The 19,874-nt window shown below is 41.2% G+C and overlaps 1 protein-coding gene across 2 annotated transcripts in view; it reads right to left on the bottom strand.

Annotated features, from left to right (window-relative positions):
• MBOAT2 (membrane bound glycerophospholipid O-acyltransferase 2) overlaps positions 1-19,874 on the bottom strand; it is a 71,282-nt gene that overhangs the window by 15,134 nt on the left and 36,274 nt on the right. For both annotated transcript variants that reach the window (XM_083432364.1, XM_083432365.1), the window contains exons 4-7: positions 11,215-11,310; positions 8,761-8,816; positions 7,635-7,689; positions 5,714-5,897 (exon numbers count right to left, since the gene is read on the bottom strand). In XM_083432364.1, coding sequence (XP_083288490.1) covers positions 5,714-5,897; positions 7,635-7,689; positions 8,761-8,816; positions 11,215-11,310 — 391 coding nt within the window. The remainder of the gene's footprint in view (positions 1-5,713; positions 5,898-7,634; positions 7,690-8,760; positions 8,817-11,214; positions 11,311-19,874) is intronic.

Below are 19,874 nucleotides of genomic sequence, written 5' to 3'. Positions count from 1 at the left end.
ATTTTCAAGGATAGTGTTATGGATAAGAACAGTATTTTAGGGATGAAGACAATGGATACAGAAGCTGTTTTTCCCCAGTCATGATAAATGAAGTTTTTCCAAATTGTTTTCAATCTGTGTTATCCCGATCCCAAAATCTTTATGCATGTTATGAGCCTGTAAATAAATACCCCTAACTTCCTCCTTCAGGGAAAGCAAGGAAGGGCCTACAGCAAAATATTACATTGCTGTAATGGATCTAAGAAGTAAACAACAGTGACAAGAAATAACTTGGCCAGGAAACCATCCAAAAGAAAATTCAGTCACTCAAGTCACAAGACTTGTGCTCCCTCCAAAATGTCAATCCATTGTGACTTTTAATTTTCATATCTGACACTTTAAGGTCATGTGAAATACAAGAGTCTAAACTATCAGAATTTTATATCTATTTGAAACAGAATTTACACACACACACGTGGGGGGAGGAGAGAGAGAGAGAGAGAGAGAGAGAGAGAGAGAGAGAGAGAGAGAGAGATTATACTTTAGATCTTACAATCTGAAAGATATTTAGCCAAAAGGAGACCTCAGATAAGTCAATATATTTTGGTATGTACAGAAATCCTTAATGCTGTTTCCTCAGAATAGCCAGTCTTAACTAATCGTAACAATCTGAGCTATTACTATTTATCAAAACTAGAAAATAACTGCCAAATCTATCAACAGATTTTTAAACTGCATATAGAAAAATTCCTAGAACTGGAATCATACACTTGCTGATGAAAGTAAACTTAGGTACGATGCCTCAGAGAGCTAAATTATTACTTAAATTTGTCCTCGTTTCTTTAACAGCACTTGTTCCTTAATTCATGTGTTACACAATTTTGAGCTCATATGAAATCCTCCAAAAATTGGAGTAGGTTTTTATTCAATACGGCTTTTTGTTCATTTAACCCATTTTAGAGTGAGGGCCAACTCTCTGACATATTTATCATTTTTCACATACCGTATATATTTTTTATCTTAAAGTCAAGCCTTAAAATGAGAAAGTTTTTTTGCACGTTTCAAAATTTGCATTAGTGATATTCAAAAGTGGTTTTAAGAGATGTTTTTAACTCATCTGTTTGTTTGAGTTTTCTACAGGCAATTAAAAATGTTCTAAAAGAGATTTCATTGGTTGAGCAAAGTGACACTCCTTTGCAAATGAAATATGAATTATCTATGTTTTCAAAATACATGGGTGGTTCATTAAGTACCTTTTAGAGCGGAAACTTTCTAAAATAGACTTAATATTATTTTTTATATATATATACCGAAATAAGCTTCTATGAAAGTTTAGAAAGAATAAAACTAGGTGTACCAACATTTATATATGTAAACATCCATAACTAAATACACAATAAAGCAATCCCATTAAAATTACTATATCCTAGAAACGTTTATCTGATTGTTCATTGTTGTTTTAGATTTATTTAATTGTTGCATGTCATATGCCCTAATGTAAACAAAGATGTATCTCAACGCAACCATGTTAAACAGTTTAAAGAGGAAAAGGAATAAAAACTATGTTACGGGTAGCGGGGGCACTATATACTCAGTATCAGGACCAGCCCAAAACAGTTTAGCACCTGAGGCAGACCCCAAAATAGTGTCCCCCTCTCCCCGCCATGCAAGAAGGGGTGAGTAAAGATCTACATCAGGAACAAGGGAGAAATAAAGATCAACATCGGGATCTGCAGCCCCTGTGGATCCTGCCGCCTGAGGCACTCGCCTCCCCTTGCCTCATGAGTGGGCTGGCCCTGCTTACTAGGAACAACTAATCAAAACAGCTCTTTCCTGGCTATCCATCAATTATATTCATTACAAGAATGTCTGATGATTCTGCAATGTCCTGCAAATGGGTAATTATTGCATATGTATAAGACTATTTGTTTTCTGTCTTACTGTATGTTACACAAGTTTGCACTGGGCCATTTTATGTGTGCTGTTATGTTTTTGTGATTGTCAAAGATCCATTCCAGTTACATATTCACCACGTTTCAACATGAGCAACTGACCTTCCTTCGTTTACTGTTTTTATCTATAGGATGCTGGTCTCTCTTTTTTGTTAAGTCAAAATACTTAATTGTGTCGGTGTGGTGAAGAAGCATAGAGTGCTGGGATTGGATATTGGTTTCGTTTTGGCTGCTTGCTTGGCTTATCAGGGGCCCGTTGGGCAAGTCATCATTCCAGCCTCCATTACAAAGCTGATGATGCTGATGATGAATACTCAAGTTCTTCACACAATGTCATTTCAGTAAGAGTATAATGACCCTGAAAGCAATACTTGCTTTATTGCTTATATTTCCCATTGTGTTACTGTTTCACTGACTGTTTAATTTGTTTAAACTTTGCTGTTAGCTACCCTAAAACTTGTTATAGGGTATCCTATAAATGCTCAGAATAAAGATATGATAGCAATCATCTCAGGGCTGATGATGAGCAGTTAGCAATGATCCACGACTGCCCAATTAGCAATGATTCATGACAGTGCCTTCTCACTGGCAAGTTTCCTGCTTGTGGAATGCCTTCCTTGGTCTTCCCTGGTAAGGCAGCATCATTCTCTCTCACTAATGCCCAGGAGAAATTTTTAAAAACCCTCTTATTTACTCAGTTATATGACAACTGAAAAATACTGTTCCCAGGAACCTTAAATCATTAGTTGTGAGGGTATGTGGCTGTTTTAAAATGCTTTTAGATGTTCCTAATTTTCTAAATAGATATAGATAATAGAGATACAGATTCGTCCAGCATCTTCCCATGAGGCTGGGTGGAGTTCAGAAGCTTTGGCTACCATTTTGGTTTAGCAACAGATTGCTGCATAACTGCTCTTAACAATGGATAGCTTAAACAAACCTGTTTCAGAAAACAGGGTCTAAAGTTGACTTGTTTGAAACTTGCATGATTAACTAGCATTTGCCAAGTTTGGATGGCATAACTAATTGTGATTAACTAAAAGCAGAAGCACACAAAACTAGGAAGGGCTACACATGTTCACATCTAGCTAATCCACAGCTTAGCGTGATGTGGAAATGCAGCCAATGGCTCGCCAAAGGGCACTCCATTAATTCATGACTGAGATTTAAAGCTGTGATTTCCTGACTCATAACTCACAACCATGGCCTGAAGGGGCAGGATACAACAACCCTGCCGAAGCTAATCAGGTTTGGATCTGGTCGGTTTCTAGATGGAAAACATGTATACTACCCTCCACAGAATATGTATTCATGAAATATATCCATGGGCTACACATGAAATAAAATTTTAAAAATCCAATTATATTATACCATACCACTCTCCACTTTGCTACACAAACTCCACATAAGTGGGCACCCACAAAATTATGAAACATTCTGAGCGCTGGAAAGCATTTTAGAAATTATTACTTTATGTGTTAACTCTGTATCTGATGCCTAAGATTCAATGTCCCACTGGGAAAGACAGCAACTAATCTCAGTGGATGTTAAAGCAGGTCCTAGGTGGTTAAAACTTTATTTTAAGACACCTGTTTGGAGTGGAGCTCATTTTGATGCTTACTTGGCAGCTTCACAAAATATAATTAGTTCAGCAAAGCTTGTGGCGTTTGGGACTGCTGCACAAGGAGTTACGCACACATTGAGGCAATTAACAAGGGGTTAAATAGCTAAAAATATTACTAAGAAGCCATAAGCAAAGGGAACGTGTTCCACAAGAACATGGGAGTTTAAGGGTAGCTAATAGCTATAAGAAAAAGAAACTTACGAAGATAGACATTAATTTCAGACAGTTGACACCAGTTTGAGCACCAACAAATGATAGCTTGTAAAAAGGCACAATAGGAGGGAGATATGAGGTAAATCACTTGAGAATGTTGACTATATTCAGTTAACATGCAATTAGCACAGTAGAAACTTACATTAAGCTCATATCATGCGCCTAACGAAGTTAGCAGAAGGAGAAGGGACTGTCGTTAATTTTATGCTACAGAAATAAAACTCAAACGAGAAAGGAAGCTTATTAGATTTGGGGAAAGAGAGTTCTTTCATCTAGAGCTTCCCGTTTGCTGATCCTCATTACCCAAGAAAGCTAAACTTAATCTAATGATGCATTGTTATTCTTTAAAATAAAAGAAAAAAACAGTATGAAAATTCAGCCAAAAATCCCCCACTTAGATAAGCATTTCAGCAAGATGGCAAACTGAAGTGCAGCTCTTTTATGTAAGTAAGCAAGTTGAGCTAGCAACCTGATACAGCAAACGCAGCAAGGGGCAAAGAGTTGTACGATCCACGTTATTTCCCAAGAAGCACACAATACTCACTGGCGTTATAAAATGCAGCCAGATTTCTCTTTTAACGCCAGTTGGGAAGTGTAAAATATCAAGAGCAAACACAGGTTCCCTTAAAAGTAATGTCAGAAAGCTAGTGCAGCGTAAGTAACTAAAAATGTCAAGCATGTGAGCAATACAGCTAAAGATGACTTACCTGTACTGTGTGATCGGCTGAGATTTTGAAGGTAGAGTTCTTTATAAAGGCTCAATTATAGACCCTGCGCTTGACCAACACTTGGGAGTTTTCTAGCAAGTTTATACAGTAAAAATGCAAAGGGCCATCTCTTTGTCAACCACATGGTTCTATGTTAGGAACAGAGAAGATTTTCTCATTTCTAGGCCAGGGAGGTGGAGGAGGTTGGCAATGAACTCCTGAAGTTCAGTAGTCCCTTAGCTACTGTGAGTTGAGCCACCCAAGCTCACATTTAACCCTGGTCCACCATGCTTGGCATCAGTCATTTCCTCTGCAACTTCTCCCATCACCAATATTTACACCAGCTTTAGGGATGGTAGTGGAGACAGCAGCAGAAGACTGCGTCTAAGCAGATATGGGGCCCGATTCAACTAAACAGTTGTGCTGGCAGGAGCCAGCATGACAAATTCTGCTAGTGCAACAAACGAAACAAACTTGTTAGACCTTAGAATCCAAAATAATACAGGGAGCTATTCAGCCAAGTTTTACTCAGATTCATTCATTTCAATGGCCCTAACTTACTTAAGATTCATCCATTTCAAAGGATGTCCCCTGGGAAAAATCTAGTTGGAATACCACCCTGTATTACTTCAGATTATAAGATCTAACAAAAAGTACAGCGGTACCTCAGTTTCGGAACGTAATCCATTCTGGAAGACCATTTGAGCTCTGAAACGTTCAAAAACAGACGCCTCAAAATGGAAAACTCAATATGGAAGCTGCATTTCATGTTCAACTTCCAAGGCGTGTTCGAAAACCGAAGCATTTACTTCCAGCTTTACGGCGTTCGAAAACTGAAACACCAGTCAACGGAGATGTTTGAAAACCGAGGTACCGCTGTACATAGTTTCTTCATTCATTCTTCTTGCCTGCTGCTGCAAAAGAACTCATTAATACTAGGAGCAGCAGGAAAATTACATTAAAAGTGTGTTTTGAAATATGTAACTGCTTCCGAGGCTACTATACGTTGGCCCACAAGGTCCATTAATGAGTATCTATGGAGAATATCTACCTTTAGACATAGGTAATATTTTCTTTTTGAAGACAGAACTGTGCCATTCGTGAATGATCCCCACTCATGTTCAAGATACAGCTTGAGAGAGTTATGCCTGCAAAGAACACGTAATGCAAACAAAGCTTCTCATGCATAAGAAGAACAGCAGCACAGCAAAAAAATAAAAAAAAGCCGTAGATCTTACATTTGGAGAGGGATCTGTTTGTTCATATTTTATCTCTTCTTTCCCATTTGCTTCAGACTGTGTCAGTTGGTATGATCTGCCTTCAATGAAAGTAATATAGTCTTTATAAGAGCATAATGGGCCTGCCAGGATACCCATGAAATTACAGTTGTAACTTAAATACTCCAGTAGACTTGGCATGCGCCTGTAATTCAAAGACAAGCATCTGGTGAGGTTTTCATTGACATTTTCTAAGAGAACAACACTGAATCTACAAACTGATTGTATTCTAGTTGCAATTACTTCCATTTCTACTTGATGTCACACACCTCCACTTTTAGCTATATAGACAGAAAGTTAATAGGCATGGGGTCCCCCTCAAAAAAATCCAATGGCTCTCCAGCTGTTTCTAAGAATTCTGTATGTTGGTTCCCAAGCTGGTTAGCGCTTGTCTACAAGTCAATGTGAGTTGAAAAGATGCCAGGCACAATATAGTACAAGGGGGAGTTGGGGAAATCAAACCACAGGACAATTTTTTGTTTCACATGCCTCATGCTCCTCTGCATCTGGCAGCACGTGAGTGCCAGGGAGTCCTCTGAACATGGTGCAAAGCACATAATATTTCTACAGTAAATGCCACGCAGAGAATAGAGATTAACCTACTCGAATATAGTGGGATGTTACAAAAAGTCGAAAGCAATCTTTCAACGCGCTACAGAAATTAGTTGTTTATCCTAAGATTCAGCTTACATAGTGGTTATTTTGCTTTACTGGCAGTCTGAGGTTGCATGTGCCAGAATGCTTTAGAATAGCTTTGTTCCTGTGGCTAGTACATGAACCAGCAAATGTCACCCTTACCGCCATATCACCCATATTAATGAACCAAGCAAGGATCATCATCATCATCAATTTTATTTGTACCCCACCCTCCCCAGCCGAAGCCAGGCTCAGAGCAGCTAACATCATACAAATAACACAGTATACATAAAAACAGGCATCAATTAATTAAAATACATCTTAAAATTAATTCAGACAAATTAAAATCTTGACAAATGGCAGTTATCGGTTAAGATTGAGAGCAGTTAATACTTGCCAGGACCAACTGTTTTCACTTATCATATAAGGACCTGTGAACAGGCTGGGAGGCCTCCTTCATGCTTGTTCTTATACAAAGGAAAATAGGTCAGACTGCCCCCCCCCCCGGCCAAAGGCCTGGCGGAACAGCTCCGTCTTGCAGGCCCTGCAGAAAGATGTCAAATCCCACAGGGCCCTAGACTCTTGTGGGATAGCGTTCACCAGGCTGGGGCCACGGCCAAAAAGGCCCTGGCTCTGGTTGAGGCCAGGCTAATTTCCCTCGGGCCCAGGATTTTCAGAGTGTTGTTGATTGCAGACTGTAAGGACCTCCGTGGGGCATACCAAAGGAGGCTGTCCCGTAGGTACGAGGGTCCTAGGCCGAATAGGGCTTTGAAGGTTAAAACCAGCACCTTAAACCTGATCCTGTACTCCACCACGAGCCAGTGCAGCCTTACTCCTTAATCCTGAAGCCAAACTTTATTGATTTCTCTTAACAGGCATTATTTAACAGGGTTTGATTTCTGGAATGAAGGGGAAATCCAAGGGGTGAGTCAACACTCTATTAGAAACTTGTCTATATAAATAAAGGGTCTGGGAGGAATTGACTCATATCAAATGTAAAGTGAGCTGCATCAGTCTCAATAGCATAATATATCCAAAGTTATTAATTCAAAGCATATTATTCTACCCTACTTTTGGGGGGTGAAAAATTCAAAATGGCTTCACATTTGTACTTTACACAAATGAGCAGAATGCAACCCAGAGTTTTAAGGGGTCTCCTTGGCTTCCTGTTTTCTGCAGAATGGCCGATTGCAGCTGGAGTCTGAGGGGCCAGGTGGCAGCTTACACTGAAGCAGAGAAAACTTACCTCACAGCTAAGCATCGCTGTGATTGTGTCAGTTCTTCCTCCTTTCGAAACATTCCTGTGGGTTGAGGAAAGAAATGGGAGTGTAACGTATTGGGCTGGGTCCAACACTTATGCCAAACCATAACTTGGCGTCACAAGAATGGGTTGCGGTAAGCCTTGGGCCATCGGACTCCCCAACACACCTCAGTGCAGCCATAAAGAAGGAGCTCAGAGCTCAGTAGCTTACATTTCCCTTGTAGATAAACTGCAGCTTGGTATATTGTTCAAATCTGGACAAGCTACAGTGAATGTTAACTATGGTCAGTGGAAACCAACCAACTGCAAACCATGGTTTAAAAAGCAGGCTTGCTTCAAGTAACCTTAGTTAAGATTAATGTAGGGTTTGGGGGCATGATAAAAATTGCAGCTTATCCATCATGGAAGGTTCTGCTCTCCTCATTGAAGAGGGGAACATAAAAGCCCAAGGATTATCAAGATTTTTCTAACACTGAACCTTGATTTAGCATTATGTCCCTATTTTTTTCAAATAAACTGGGTAACTTACTTGGTCCCAAAACATCCTCCTCCGTATAAGAATGACTATCTAAACTGATCAGTAACAACAGCTCCAGTTTAGTATATCTGAACTCTTTTATTATCTGTCTTCATAACTTTACATACCACAATATTGCTAGATTCATATTACATACAAAAACCAAGGACAGTTGAACAAGGCACAGAACAGCTAAATAGTAGTATAATATTCAGCCCTTACAGTCACCAGTTATCTGTTTTGTTAATTTGGCAATAAGCACAACTCCTTCACCTATTGTAAAGGACTGCCAGAATAGAGAATAAAAGATATCCTTGCATGACCTGCTACATGTTCAGCATGAGCAAAGAAGCTTCCTTGAGAGTTTTTACATAGTTCTGGCTGTTGTATTTTTGGTTGTTGTTGTTTACTGTCACATAGCATTCCCCTCATTAACAGACAAACATATTGGTACAATTATGCATCTCCAATTCCTGTTAAAAGACATGTGAAAATAAACATGGCCACATGGCTTATGTTCCACACTGCAGGAGACGGCATTAACAAGAGAGAATTTAGCTCACCGTCCTGCCCCCAGCCCCCCCAAAGTCTTACCATCATGAATTTCATACGCCAAGCTTGTGATTTTCTGTGTAATTATCATCATTGGGCTGTGACAAAGTGAGAGGGAAATGAAAAAATAAAAGACTTCAGAAACAGAACATGCAGATCTCACCCATAAAAGTATTGCTTTCCAACAGAAAGATAGAACTGAACGTGCCATTAATTTGTTTTTAATACATGCCACTAGAAGTCTTTTTATGAGTAGGTCTTAGGTCAGCCTGTGTGGAAGAGAAACCAGTGGCATTAGCATCAATACTAAACCAACCAACTATATTGTTTGATACCCAGGAATTCAGATCATTGTCAAGAGGCTTTGGTTTTGAAGCTATTCTGGGATATTCAGCAACTAAGCATGACCTTTCCATGGTGGTTATGCAACTGTGGAATGCTTTCCCAAAGGAAACCCATAGGGTTTCCTCTTTTTGCCAGATATATACACAGGTTAAAAGAAGGGAGACCTTGGAGGAAGGGTGGGGTGACAAGTGTAAGAAAACAAATGACCATTTCATTTGAGCTAGCATAACAAGATTAACAGTTTAATCAGGGTTGCCATTTATTTCCATGCTTGATTTGTGGACAAGCTTTGTGATTGGGCAAAACAACAATATGGTTTCCCACAAACCAGCAGCAGAATTCCTTCATCAGAAGAGTGTGAAGAAGAGGATGGAGCAGTCAAACCTGATGCTCTTGCATGCTTCTTCTCATGATGTCTGAGCCATTCCTTGGCATTCATGTTTATGCATTTATTTACGCACATATGTGCCAGAGACAAAATGCATGATTTCCCACCATGAAAGCCATTCCCATATACACAGGTGTTCTTGAAAGCCAATGGAAGAGAGTAAAACCTGGCAAATGGCAAGTCTAGGTTATTTTTTTTAAGAGACACTCCCAGATCTGGGGCATTACTCACCAGGTAGAGGTACCTGAAAAAATGGATGTCCCTAGTAAATACAGCAGTGTTGTTTGAGCCTGTCAGGCACATGCAGTCAGCCACATATTTGCTCCATAAATATTAGAATACAGCTGACTTTGAAAAATTGAACTTATTTTAAAAGCAATAAAAAGTAATTAGTGTCTTTGTACAGCCAGCCTGTAGGGAGCATATTGGTTTTCCTGCATGTTGCGGAAGACATTGTTTTCTGCCTTTTAGTCACTTGGGTAATGGTAATTATAATAACAGAGAAAGCAATATAGCAAAGATCCATCGGTACTCAGGAGAAACACCATTCCCTGATTACACAATTCAGACTAGAAAAATCAAAACACATTTTCACAATGTAAATAAATGGTAATATGGAGAGGTCCCACGCCAACCCCAGATAAAGGAGGGATTTTGACTCCCTCAACAGGCTCTACAAAACCCTCTTGTACCAAGGAGAGGAGAAAGATAACTGGTTGAAGAGAACAGCATGAAGAGAGCCATTTTTAATACTTGTGTTTTTATTGCACATCACCATCAGCACATGTTAAATGGAGAGGCAGTATTAAATGTTTTGCCCCAAATGGCAAACAACAGCTTTGGGCGGGAGGATTTTCACAGGAAAGTAGCACAAGGGATTTCCTATGTTGCATCTATCTAAACTCCAAAAGGAGCTGTGGTGAATCTAGGTAGAAATTTGTGTGGTAGCAGTCCTTCCCAGACAGATATATCAGTATAAAGCTACATGCATTGTCAGGGAACTGCCATCAGTGCCGCAGGGAGAGAGCAAAATCCAGAGGGATTCCGGAGAGCGTCCCGGGATTGGGAGAGGCAGCCCATCTTCTGGGGAAGAGAATCAGCATAGCACCAGTGGAGAAGGGGGGCAGATGGGGGAAGCGGCGAGGCGGTCCCATGACTCCTTGCCGGGGACCAGCAGGGAGAGTAGAGGTCCTCCGCTGCCTACGCCCTCCTTGTGCAGAAGGCTTTTGCGCAGAGAGAGTAGGAGAAGACTAGGCGTCAAAGAGCTTCTTTGCTGGAAGAAGTTTAAGAAACGCCCACTGACGGATTCTGCCAGCGATTGAGACAGCCACGGGTGAGTGGACAGAAAAGGTTCACTTTGGCAATCCAGCCAGGTGTTTGCACCGGCTTATGCACGAGCAACCCCTAGAACCATTACATGCATGGAGAGGATTGTACAGAGTTCTTCTCCTATTGTAGATAAATAGGGAAAGATCTCAAAAGAAACTCATAGAAACTGATTAAAGAACTTTTAAATTGTGCACACATGTATACAGTTCCAGGAAAACATATTTAACTCATCTGTCTGTCTGTCTATCATCTATCTATCTATCTATCTATCTATCTATCTATCTATCTATCCTCAGTGGGTTGTATCCAACCAATACATAACTAATGTCAATTGATTTTAATGGGTCTGCTCTGAATCTGTCTTAATTGGATACAATCCACTATATTTTAGCTAGAGAAACAACTGGGATATAGAAAGTATTATTTATTCTTACCCAGAAAAATCAGCAGAATATTGTCCGTAATCAAAGATATAGACTCTAGAAATTTGGCACACAGTGAGGTATCCCAAAGCAAAAACAAAACAATATCTGAAAGAGAGAAGGTAAAGTAGTTATTAAATTATAAGTACATTGGAGAGTAATATAAGCTTTTAAAAAAATATTTAAAGCTATGGATGATCAGGCACACATGCACACACATATGCTAAGAACATTATTTCCCCACAACAAGCCCAGTTTAGGGCACCCAGAGAATATTCTGCAAAATAACCAACTGAAATAGCCTCTTTCTGAATACAACAGAAGAGGGATTCACCCATCTATATTTAAGGAGTCTGCTACTATTTGCAAACAGTTTCAAGTACACTTATCTTTCTACTCTGACTTCTTAGAGACTTTTTTCTGATCTACATCTTCAATTTTCCTGCTAAGAATTTTAAATAGCAAAGTGTACTTTATGGCTTGAAATTATAATTGGGTTGCTACATCTACAGCAATCATTATTAGGTTGCTACATCTTTCTTTCATGAAACTCTGCAATTACCTTGGCAAGAAAGTAGCAGTGCATGATATGAGAGAGGCAATTGTCACAATGTTCAGTCACAGCAAATTACCGTATTTTCCCATGTACTGGACGAGATTTTTTGACTCAAAAATCATGTCAAAAAACTGGGGTCGTCCAGTACACGGGTAGTAGCTTGGGGGTGGGGTGGGGAGAAGCACTACGCCGCCAGCCAGTCGGTTGGCGGGAGCGCAGATTCCCCCGATGCTGCTTCAAGCAATCGGGGGGGGGGGTGTTTCCTGCCTGCAGCTGCATGGGGGGAGAGACTCAACAACTTTGGGGGAGGGGAGGCTGCGTGTCGCCAGGAGCTCCCTGGGTCATTTCCTGCGTGCAGCGGCATTGGGATAGGTTGCGCTCCTGCCAACTGGATGGCTGGCGGGAGCGCAACTTCCACCGAGGCCGCTGCGTGCGAGAAACGATATAGGGAGTGTTTCCTGCCCGCAGCTGCATGGGGGGAGATGCTCAACAACTCTGGGCCATCTCCCCTCGTTTTCTTAAAATTGAGTCCCCCAAAATGGGGGGTCTTATACATGGGGGCATCTTATAGACGGAAAAATATGGTAATGCTATCCGAGATTATCACAGTACAAAGGTGGTGATAGTCCCATATGCACTATGGGATTAATTTGTTTAAAAAGGGCCCTTAGACCATCTTGTAACCTTATTAAAGCAGATACTTTCATATTGTTCCATGCAAGCGTCTTTATACAGCCAGCCTGTAAGCGTATTATAATGGCAGAAGCTCGAGATTCTGTAGGACAGGACAGGCTCAGGAGAGAAAGGAAGAGCATCTACAGGCTCCCAGGTAAAACTACGCCATGGTTCTACAGCCATCTTGAACAACAATACTTCCTTCACAAGAATTCAAAACAAAATAAAAAAATTCCTTCCAGTAGCACCTTAGAGACCAACTAAGTTTGTTATTGGTATGAGCTCTCATGTGCATGTACACTTCTTCAGATACCTGGTGAGGTTGATGGACTTCCATTTCATGCAGCTCAATGTGGTACCTTCCATAGTTCTAGTTACAGGTAGGTAGCCGTGTTGGTCTGCCGTAGTCGAAACAAAATAATAGGTATCTGAAGCCGTGTGCACGCACATGAAAGCTCATACCAATAACAAACTTAGTTGGTCTCTAAGGTGCTACTGGAAGGATTTTTTAAAATTTTGTTTCGACTACGGCAGACCAACACAGCTACCTACCTGTAACTGTTCACAAGGACTGATATTGACAGGCATTTCCTCACTCACAGAAATCTCTCTCCTTTCTACATCCTACACAGCAGCATCAAAGGACCACATACCAAAAAGTATAAACCCTAGAACTATGCCTTCACCCTGAAAGATTGCAACACTGTCTACTCAGGCAACACTATCACTGCATTTAATAACATCAGCCACATTTGTCCCTATTGAAATGCATTTTGTTAGTTTTGGCGCAGTTCTCCAACCTGTTAATGTCATTTTGAATCCCAATTCTGTCTTCAGTGGCTTTAGCTACCCCACCCAGTTTGGTGTCATCTATAAATCTGATGAGCATCCCATCAACACCTTCAGGCCCAGGGCAGAGCTGTATGGCATGTCCCACTTGTCACTTTTTTCCAAGATGACCAAGAACCATTAGTGAGCACTCTTTGGGTTCGGTCAGTCAACCAACTACAAATCCACCTCACCCAGACCACTTTTTACCAGCTGCTCTGTAAGAATATCATGGGCGACTTTGTCAAAAAGCATGCCCTGATCCACCAAACTTGTAACTCCATCAAGAGAGAGAGAGAGAGAGAGAGAGAGAGAGAGAGAGAGAGAGAGAGATTTGTCTCTCAAAAACTTATCCCTACAGTCTTATTTTTAGTCTGTAGTATGGGAAGGGAATGGGGAGCAGTTCTGAGAAGTCGCTTCCTTGTGCTTGGAGCGTTCTCTTCCTTCAACACGGGGGCAGGAGCACTCGAGAGATGGTGCAGCCTGACCAGAACCTCTAGAAGCAGGACAGCCATTTTGGGGGTGATATTTTACCTCAGAATTTACTTCACCCGCTCCGCTAATGATGCCTGCCAGAACCACCAGTGGGTTCATCAGTAGTGAACACCTCACCCCCATAATTTTGTTGGGCTGTTGTGTGGTTTACATGAAAGGCCTTAGCAACCCCAGCTTTGCATCCAGCGGATTTGCTTTGCCTGGGAGTTTTATGCCACAGTCAACTGAGGTGGCTTGGTCAAACAGGACAGATCCCCACTCTTTTTGCTGTACCTTTATTGTTTCTTCTCCACTTGGAGACTTCTCACTATGATGGTTGCCTGGCAGGGGACCTGTCCAGCTCCAGTGTGTCACTGGCTGACAGCTTCTAATTTTCTACTGCGGAAAACTATGCCCATCGAAGCGTGGTGCAAGTTTTATTCAACACCGTGCGACTCGCAACTACCTCAAAATGTCTGCTACCCTAGTCTCTCATTGTTCCACAGGTTTGTTCCATGGAACACCTGGGTTGTATTTTACTACATAAACTTGAAATTGCAACTTGGAGTAGCTGCTTTTCAGGGCAGAAAGATAATAAATCCACTGCTATGAGAACTGGGAAGGTCTAGAGTAGGAAACTGAGGGCCAGCCCCTGTCTACTATGGCTGAGTAAACTAATGGAAATGCTAATCATTCTGACCAAAGACATGACCATTTTTGACCAGAAAATTCAGGCATTCAAAACAGGCATTAGCTATTAAAGTTATTACTTATTTCATATAAAAAAGTAGCTTCGGTTTTGAGTGCAGGCACTCGTTTCCCAACTTATCTGATAAAAAACAAAATCTAATATTCACAGTTGTAGATGAAATTTGGTTGGCGGCGGTGGAGGTAAAACAGTGTTTGATAGCTGGAAAATCTGTCACTAAATTCCTTTTACACAGTGCCCACTCCAACACCAGATTATTTCATTAAGTATTACAGAAAGAGGCATTCTGATAAATGCCATTTATGGTAAGACAGATGACATTTCAAATAATGAGCACTACAGAAAATGAATTCGAACACAATAGTACACACAATAATTTGACACGCAAACTTTACGGTCATTAATATTCCCTTACCACCGTAGAATCTGTAGCAATGAATATGGAAGTGCACATTTTATGTAAAAAGCCAAGGATAGCAGCACTGAGCATCTGCTTGCTTATAACAGTTAGTAATAAGCTGCATTAATTAAAATTCTTGTTTATACTAAATGATTTCAGCCATAAAACAAATGTGCATCGCTGTTCTTGAGCAGCCACAAATTCTAGATACTCCCATGAAGCTCAGAATCATATTTGGGAGTTAAATATGGGAGTTAAATAGGAGCAACAAGAAGAAAATAAAATAAGGTTTATTTGTTGCCAGAGTTGTGCCTTTATAAATATTCTTATACAACATGCACAGGAGCCCTTAACACCTGTTCCTCTAAGCAAGTCCCGGATCCCATCCTATGCATGCCTACTCAAAGATTCCCATGATTTCAATTAGACTTGCTCACAGGTTAAGTGGGTACAGGATTTCAGCCTTAATGTCCTAAGCGCTAATTGCACACACACTGATGTACCAGATTCCTCCCTTCCCTCACCACCCCCAGCAACACAACCAGCAATTAACTTCCAAAATTAGAATTTGTCACAAGCCATTGGAAGTTGTGCAATCTAAACTTCTTGGACAGTTCTGCTCCTTACCAGGCAGGATATGATTCAATTACTGTTTTCCAGTGTGCAAATTAGGTGGGTTTGTCTTTAACCGCAAAATGGAGCTAAATCTAAAGTTTTGTAACTAAAACTAAAGTTATACAACAGGTGTTAACAGCTTTTAAGAAATTCACAGAGTAGTTCCTCCCATCTATAACCCTCATGAGTGTTTTCAAACTAACAAGTGGGAAATTCGGGGGGTGATTCAGATACTAAAACGTTTTCCGTACTACAGAACAGTCATCAGAGGTATTACTTCTGCAAAACTGAAGGTGGCTATTCAAGTATTTAGTAGCAGCATTCATGATGTTTGGACTTACTGGCCTTCTTTCTATAGATGAGTATGAAAAAAATACTATTCAAAAGCAAGACTCAGAGAAATGCCACTGTAAATCCAAAATTACGTTATTCACCTCATCTTTGAAAGATGAGATCAGCACACTCAACCAACCACAGAGACCTTTCTGGCCTTCAATTAGTTTCACATTAATCCTTTCATCAGAAGAAAAGCCTGCAGCGAGAAGGCATCTTCATGAAAGTCACAGGTTTGTTATCCTTCCTGTAATCGTCCTCATCCAACGGATAAGCATGAAACAGCATTTCACTACATCAGTGGGGGACAAACTCTTTAGGCAGCCAGTCCCTTTCAAAATTATTTTCCTGGTGTCCGTGTTAACAGGCATGTCCACTATCATTCTGCCACCCATTTTATGCGGCATGCTTGGAAAATCTGTGAAAAGGCGTTACAGCAACAAAAAAATGCCTGTGCACATGTCAGGGTGCACCAAAACTCTTCCAAGTGTCACCAACAATGCAGGCCTATGAATGTCTACTCGTAAGCAAGTTTGTACAGAATTGTAGCCTCAAATGGCTGGTTTCAACTGGTATTGCAGGTTGCTCACCATTACAAAAGACTAATTTGCTATTTTCTATAAAACAGCTCTGGTTTTCCACTATACCTTTTATTATTTATTCCTTTTATTGCTGAGTCTTTAGCCGTCTTCTTGTTCAAAATGTGTTTTGTGGCACAAACTGAGTATTTTTTTTTTAATATGAAAGCTGTTTAGAACTGCCATAAATAAAGACAAAATAAAAAGGTACAGACATTGTAAAGCAAAACTCTTAGCAGCTTAACTTTAACAGAGAACTGTTCTACCAGTTTCCTGACCTCAGTGGCCAGCATAATAGCCCTACAACTAAAAAAAAAAAAGCTACACAATTAACAATGTCTTTAAAAATTACATTTGAGCAGTTTCTAAAGTTTACTTTTCCTTGTTTGGATAGGCAAAGTTTGAAGTGGTAACACATTAAATGTACTATGAACATAAAAAGGCACACCACTGGCGATCAGACAAAGCTTTCGAACGGCAAAGTTGCTAGCTGCCAGTTTTCTTCTAGGCAGAGACTGCATCAATTGATTAAATGCTAAGTATTGTTGCTACTTGTTATTTATAAAGGGCTGGCAATTGCAAAGTGCTTTACAAGCTTTATTGTGCTCTCACAACAGCTTTGTGATGACTATTATCCCCATTTTAAGAAAGGGAACCAAGGGTGACAGACCATGACCTGCCAAAAACAAGTCCATGACAAATGAAATTTTCTCCCCATCTCTCCAGTTACTGAACCACATCAGCTCTTCAAATGGGGCTGTAATCTCTCATGGATTTCGCTTGCATTGTACTGTATATTTTTCAATGAATTATTTCCTTTAGAACCATAATGGTCCCTGCGCATTCCAGTAAATCAAGGCATTAACAATGAGGGATCTAGGAGACAGTCACATTGTTATTACTGCTACGCACCAAGGAAAAACAAGCGTCTTTACTATTTGTGCCTGTCAACATTTTGTGAAAAGACAAGCTGAAAATATGGCACACATTTTCTCCCTGGTTCTCAATAATGAAAACTGTAGGGAAATCAGAATCAGCCCTCAGATTGTCCTTTCAACCACTCAGGTTTGAATTTTATTTTATTTTTACATCATCTTGTCTCTTTCATATGTCTCTGAGACAGAAACAAAAGTGATTTATGCAGAATTATCTTTCCATCCTCCTCCTCTCAATTTGTCTTTATTCTGCAACATATACAGTACACCACAAATCTAATTATGGTGGGGGTTCAATTGTCATTTCTATGCATTTACTGAAGAATTCATCAATGTAACAGCCTGTATTTTTGTTTTCTCATTAAAATCTTGCAGCATGCTTCAACTTCTCTTGTCTGTTTGCTCCAGAAACTGATGACACTATTTCTACGGCAGCAGCTGATATTCTCTGCTTTCGTACTAGGGCTTTTCAGGCAAAAGCATCGTGACCTGTGTAGCTTCCACTGACTTAGCTGCTCTGATGTCACAATTAAAGTTGAACCAAACAGGGAGAGGAAAGCTACGGACATTCATGTTCTTGAAAACAACCTTTACTTTTTCCAGTGATTTTGCAGGGAGGACGGACAGGAAGTTGTTTGGAGAGAGGAAGAAGGGAATGCACAAGCATGCGCCAGAACAACTACACTAACACTTCCCCATCTTGCTGCAGTGGCAGAAAATCAAATACAGCATGGCCCGGATAAGACAGACGACCTGATCCAGTTACAGTGCAGTTAGTGTGCAGAACCAGGCTTGTGTGTGCCTTCCATTTACTGGATCGAAGTTGCTGCTTACAGATAAAAAACATATAGGAATCCTCGTCTCAGTATAGATACTAGATGCTGCGCTACGTTGCTTTCAATGGGATGCGCATAAGTCTACCCATATTGTGTCTGGATCCCACAGAAGGCAATGCAGTACGGAGACATTTGCATTCAAAAATGCATCCCGTTTAAGATGCAGTTCTTCACGGAGTAAGTGACAGTTGCACGGAAGCCTTCTCTGCATGCCAAACTCCCCAGAGAGATTCATCGCCTGCCAGCACTGTGTAGTGGAACAGGGAGCAACAGCATGGTTGCCTTTGCAACAGGCCAACACTTTCACTTACCCCATCCCCTCCATTCAAAGCGAAACAATGCAAAGTCCTCATTTGCCCTTGATGAGATCATTGTGCTGGCTATGTGCTCCTTGATTGGCTGAGAGCACATTGACAGCAAGAAGGGTGGGGGAGACACTTTGTTTAGGAAATGGCACCAAAGCAGCTCCTGAGAGATAGGTAACATAACAGGTGCAAGGGGGGGAAATGCATGTAAGCTTGCATGCCCTCTAAACGTCCCTTTTCATGCCAAAAAATCCTAACCCTAGATAACTTGGTTCAATCCTAGTGAGAAAGCAGCCAAGGTGGTATAGACCCAAATAGAGTTTTAGTTCTCTTCTTCTCCAAGTTATTTTAGCACACAAAGCATGTCTATTGCACACATCTCACTCTAAGCAACATACTGTCTGTCTCTGCACATCAAACAAAACCACGGTTTGGCACTACATGCATGAGAAGGAAGGAACCGCCATGGACCTTGGTTCTATGCTTATGTCTACAACAGAATATTTCACTTCATCCCAATCTGCTTCCAACTTTCCATATCCTTTTGCTTCAAATGTCCCCGGTTTTGACAGCCACCAAAAACAGCTGGTTCATATTTTTCAAGCTTCCATATCATTCCAGAAAGCAACTGATTGGATCACCAGCTCTGCAGCAGAAAAGGAAATGCCCAGCTGCTCAAAATACCATCTCCAAATTCAGCTGTTGCTAATATAATAAACTGAAACCATTTTCTGTAATTCTGTAAATACCTGGGTATTTCCAGCAAGCTTATACTTTGCAACATTAGCAGAATACTTTGCATTGCACTTACAGCAGAGAGTGGCAACATGCATATATGAGGTATGCAGACTGTTCCTTTGATGAAATTAATATTTCTGTAAGAAAAGTGAAATGTGAAGTAGCCTGGAGGCACTGATACTTAAGTGGTTGTTGTTCCTCATCTCAAAGGAGTAAGCAAAAACTAAGTATAGGCCAGGGATTGGCAAACTAAGGCCTGTAGGCTGGATGCAGCTCGCCGGGCTCATTAATCCAGCCCGCGGACCTTGCTGCCCGCGCTGTCAGTCCCCGTGCTAAACCAGCGCGGAGGCCTCACCACGCGGTGAATGCCTTCCATGATGCGACACAGCTTCTGATTATCCAATCAGATGAAGCTCCTGCAGCCAATCAGAAGCCACGGACGCCTCTGGGCAGGCGGCGACGCTGGTGCGGCCTCTGCACCGCTGCCGCTTCCTCCTGCTCAGCTCTTCCCTCTTGGCCGCTTCCTCCCCCTCGGCCACCTCAGTGGGAAGGGGCGGCGCCCAGAGGCGGCCGAGTGGGAGGAAGCGGCGGTGGCGCGGAGGCTGCCTCCGCTGCTCAGGCCAAAGGCATGGGCTCTGTGCCCTGCCGAGGCAGAGGATGCCACCGACACTGCCAAAGACAAGGTGGCGG

The sequence above is a fragment of the Podarcis tiliguerta genome (genome assembly GCF_965153285.1).
Source record: "Podarcis tiliguerta genome assembly, chromosome: 3".
Lineage (NCBI taxonomy): Eukaryota > Metazoa > Chordata > Lepidosauria > Squamata > Lacertidae > Podarcis > Podarcis tiliguerta.
Note: the sequence above shows the minus strand (reverse complement) of the source record. Positions and strands in the feature narration are given on the sequence as shown.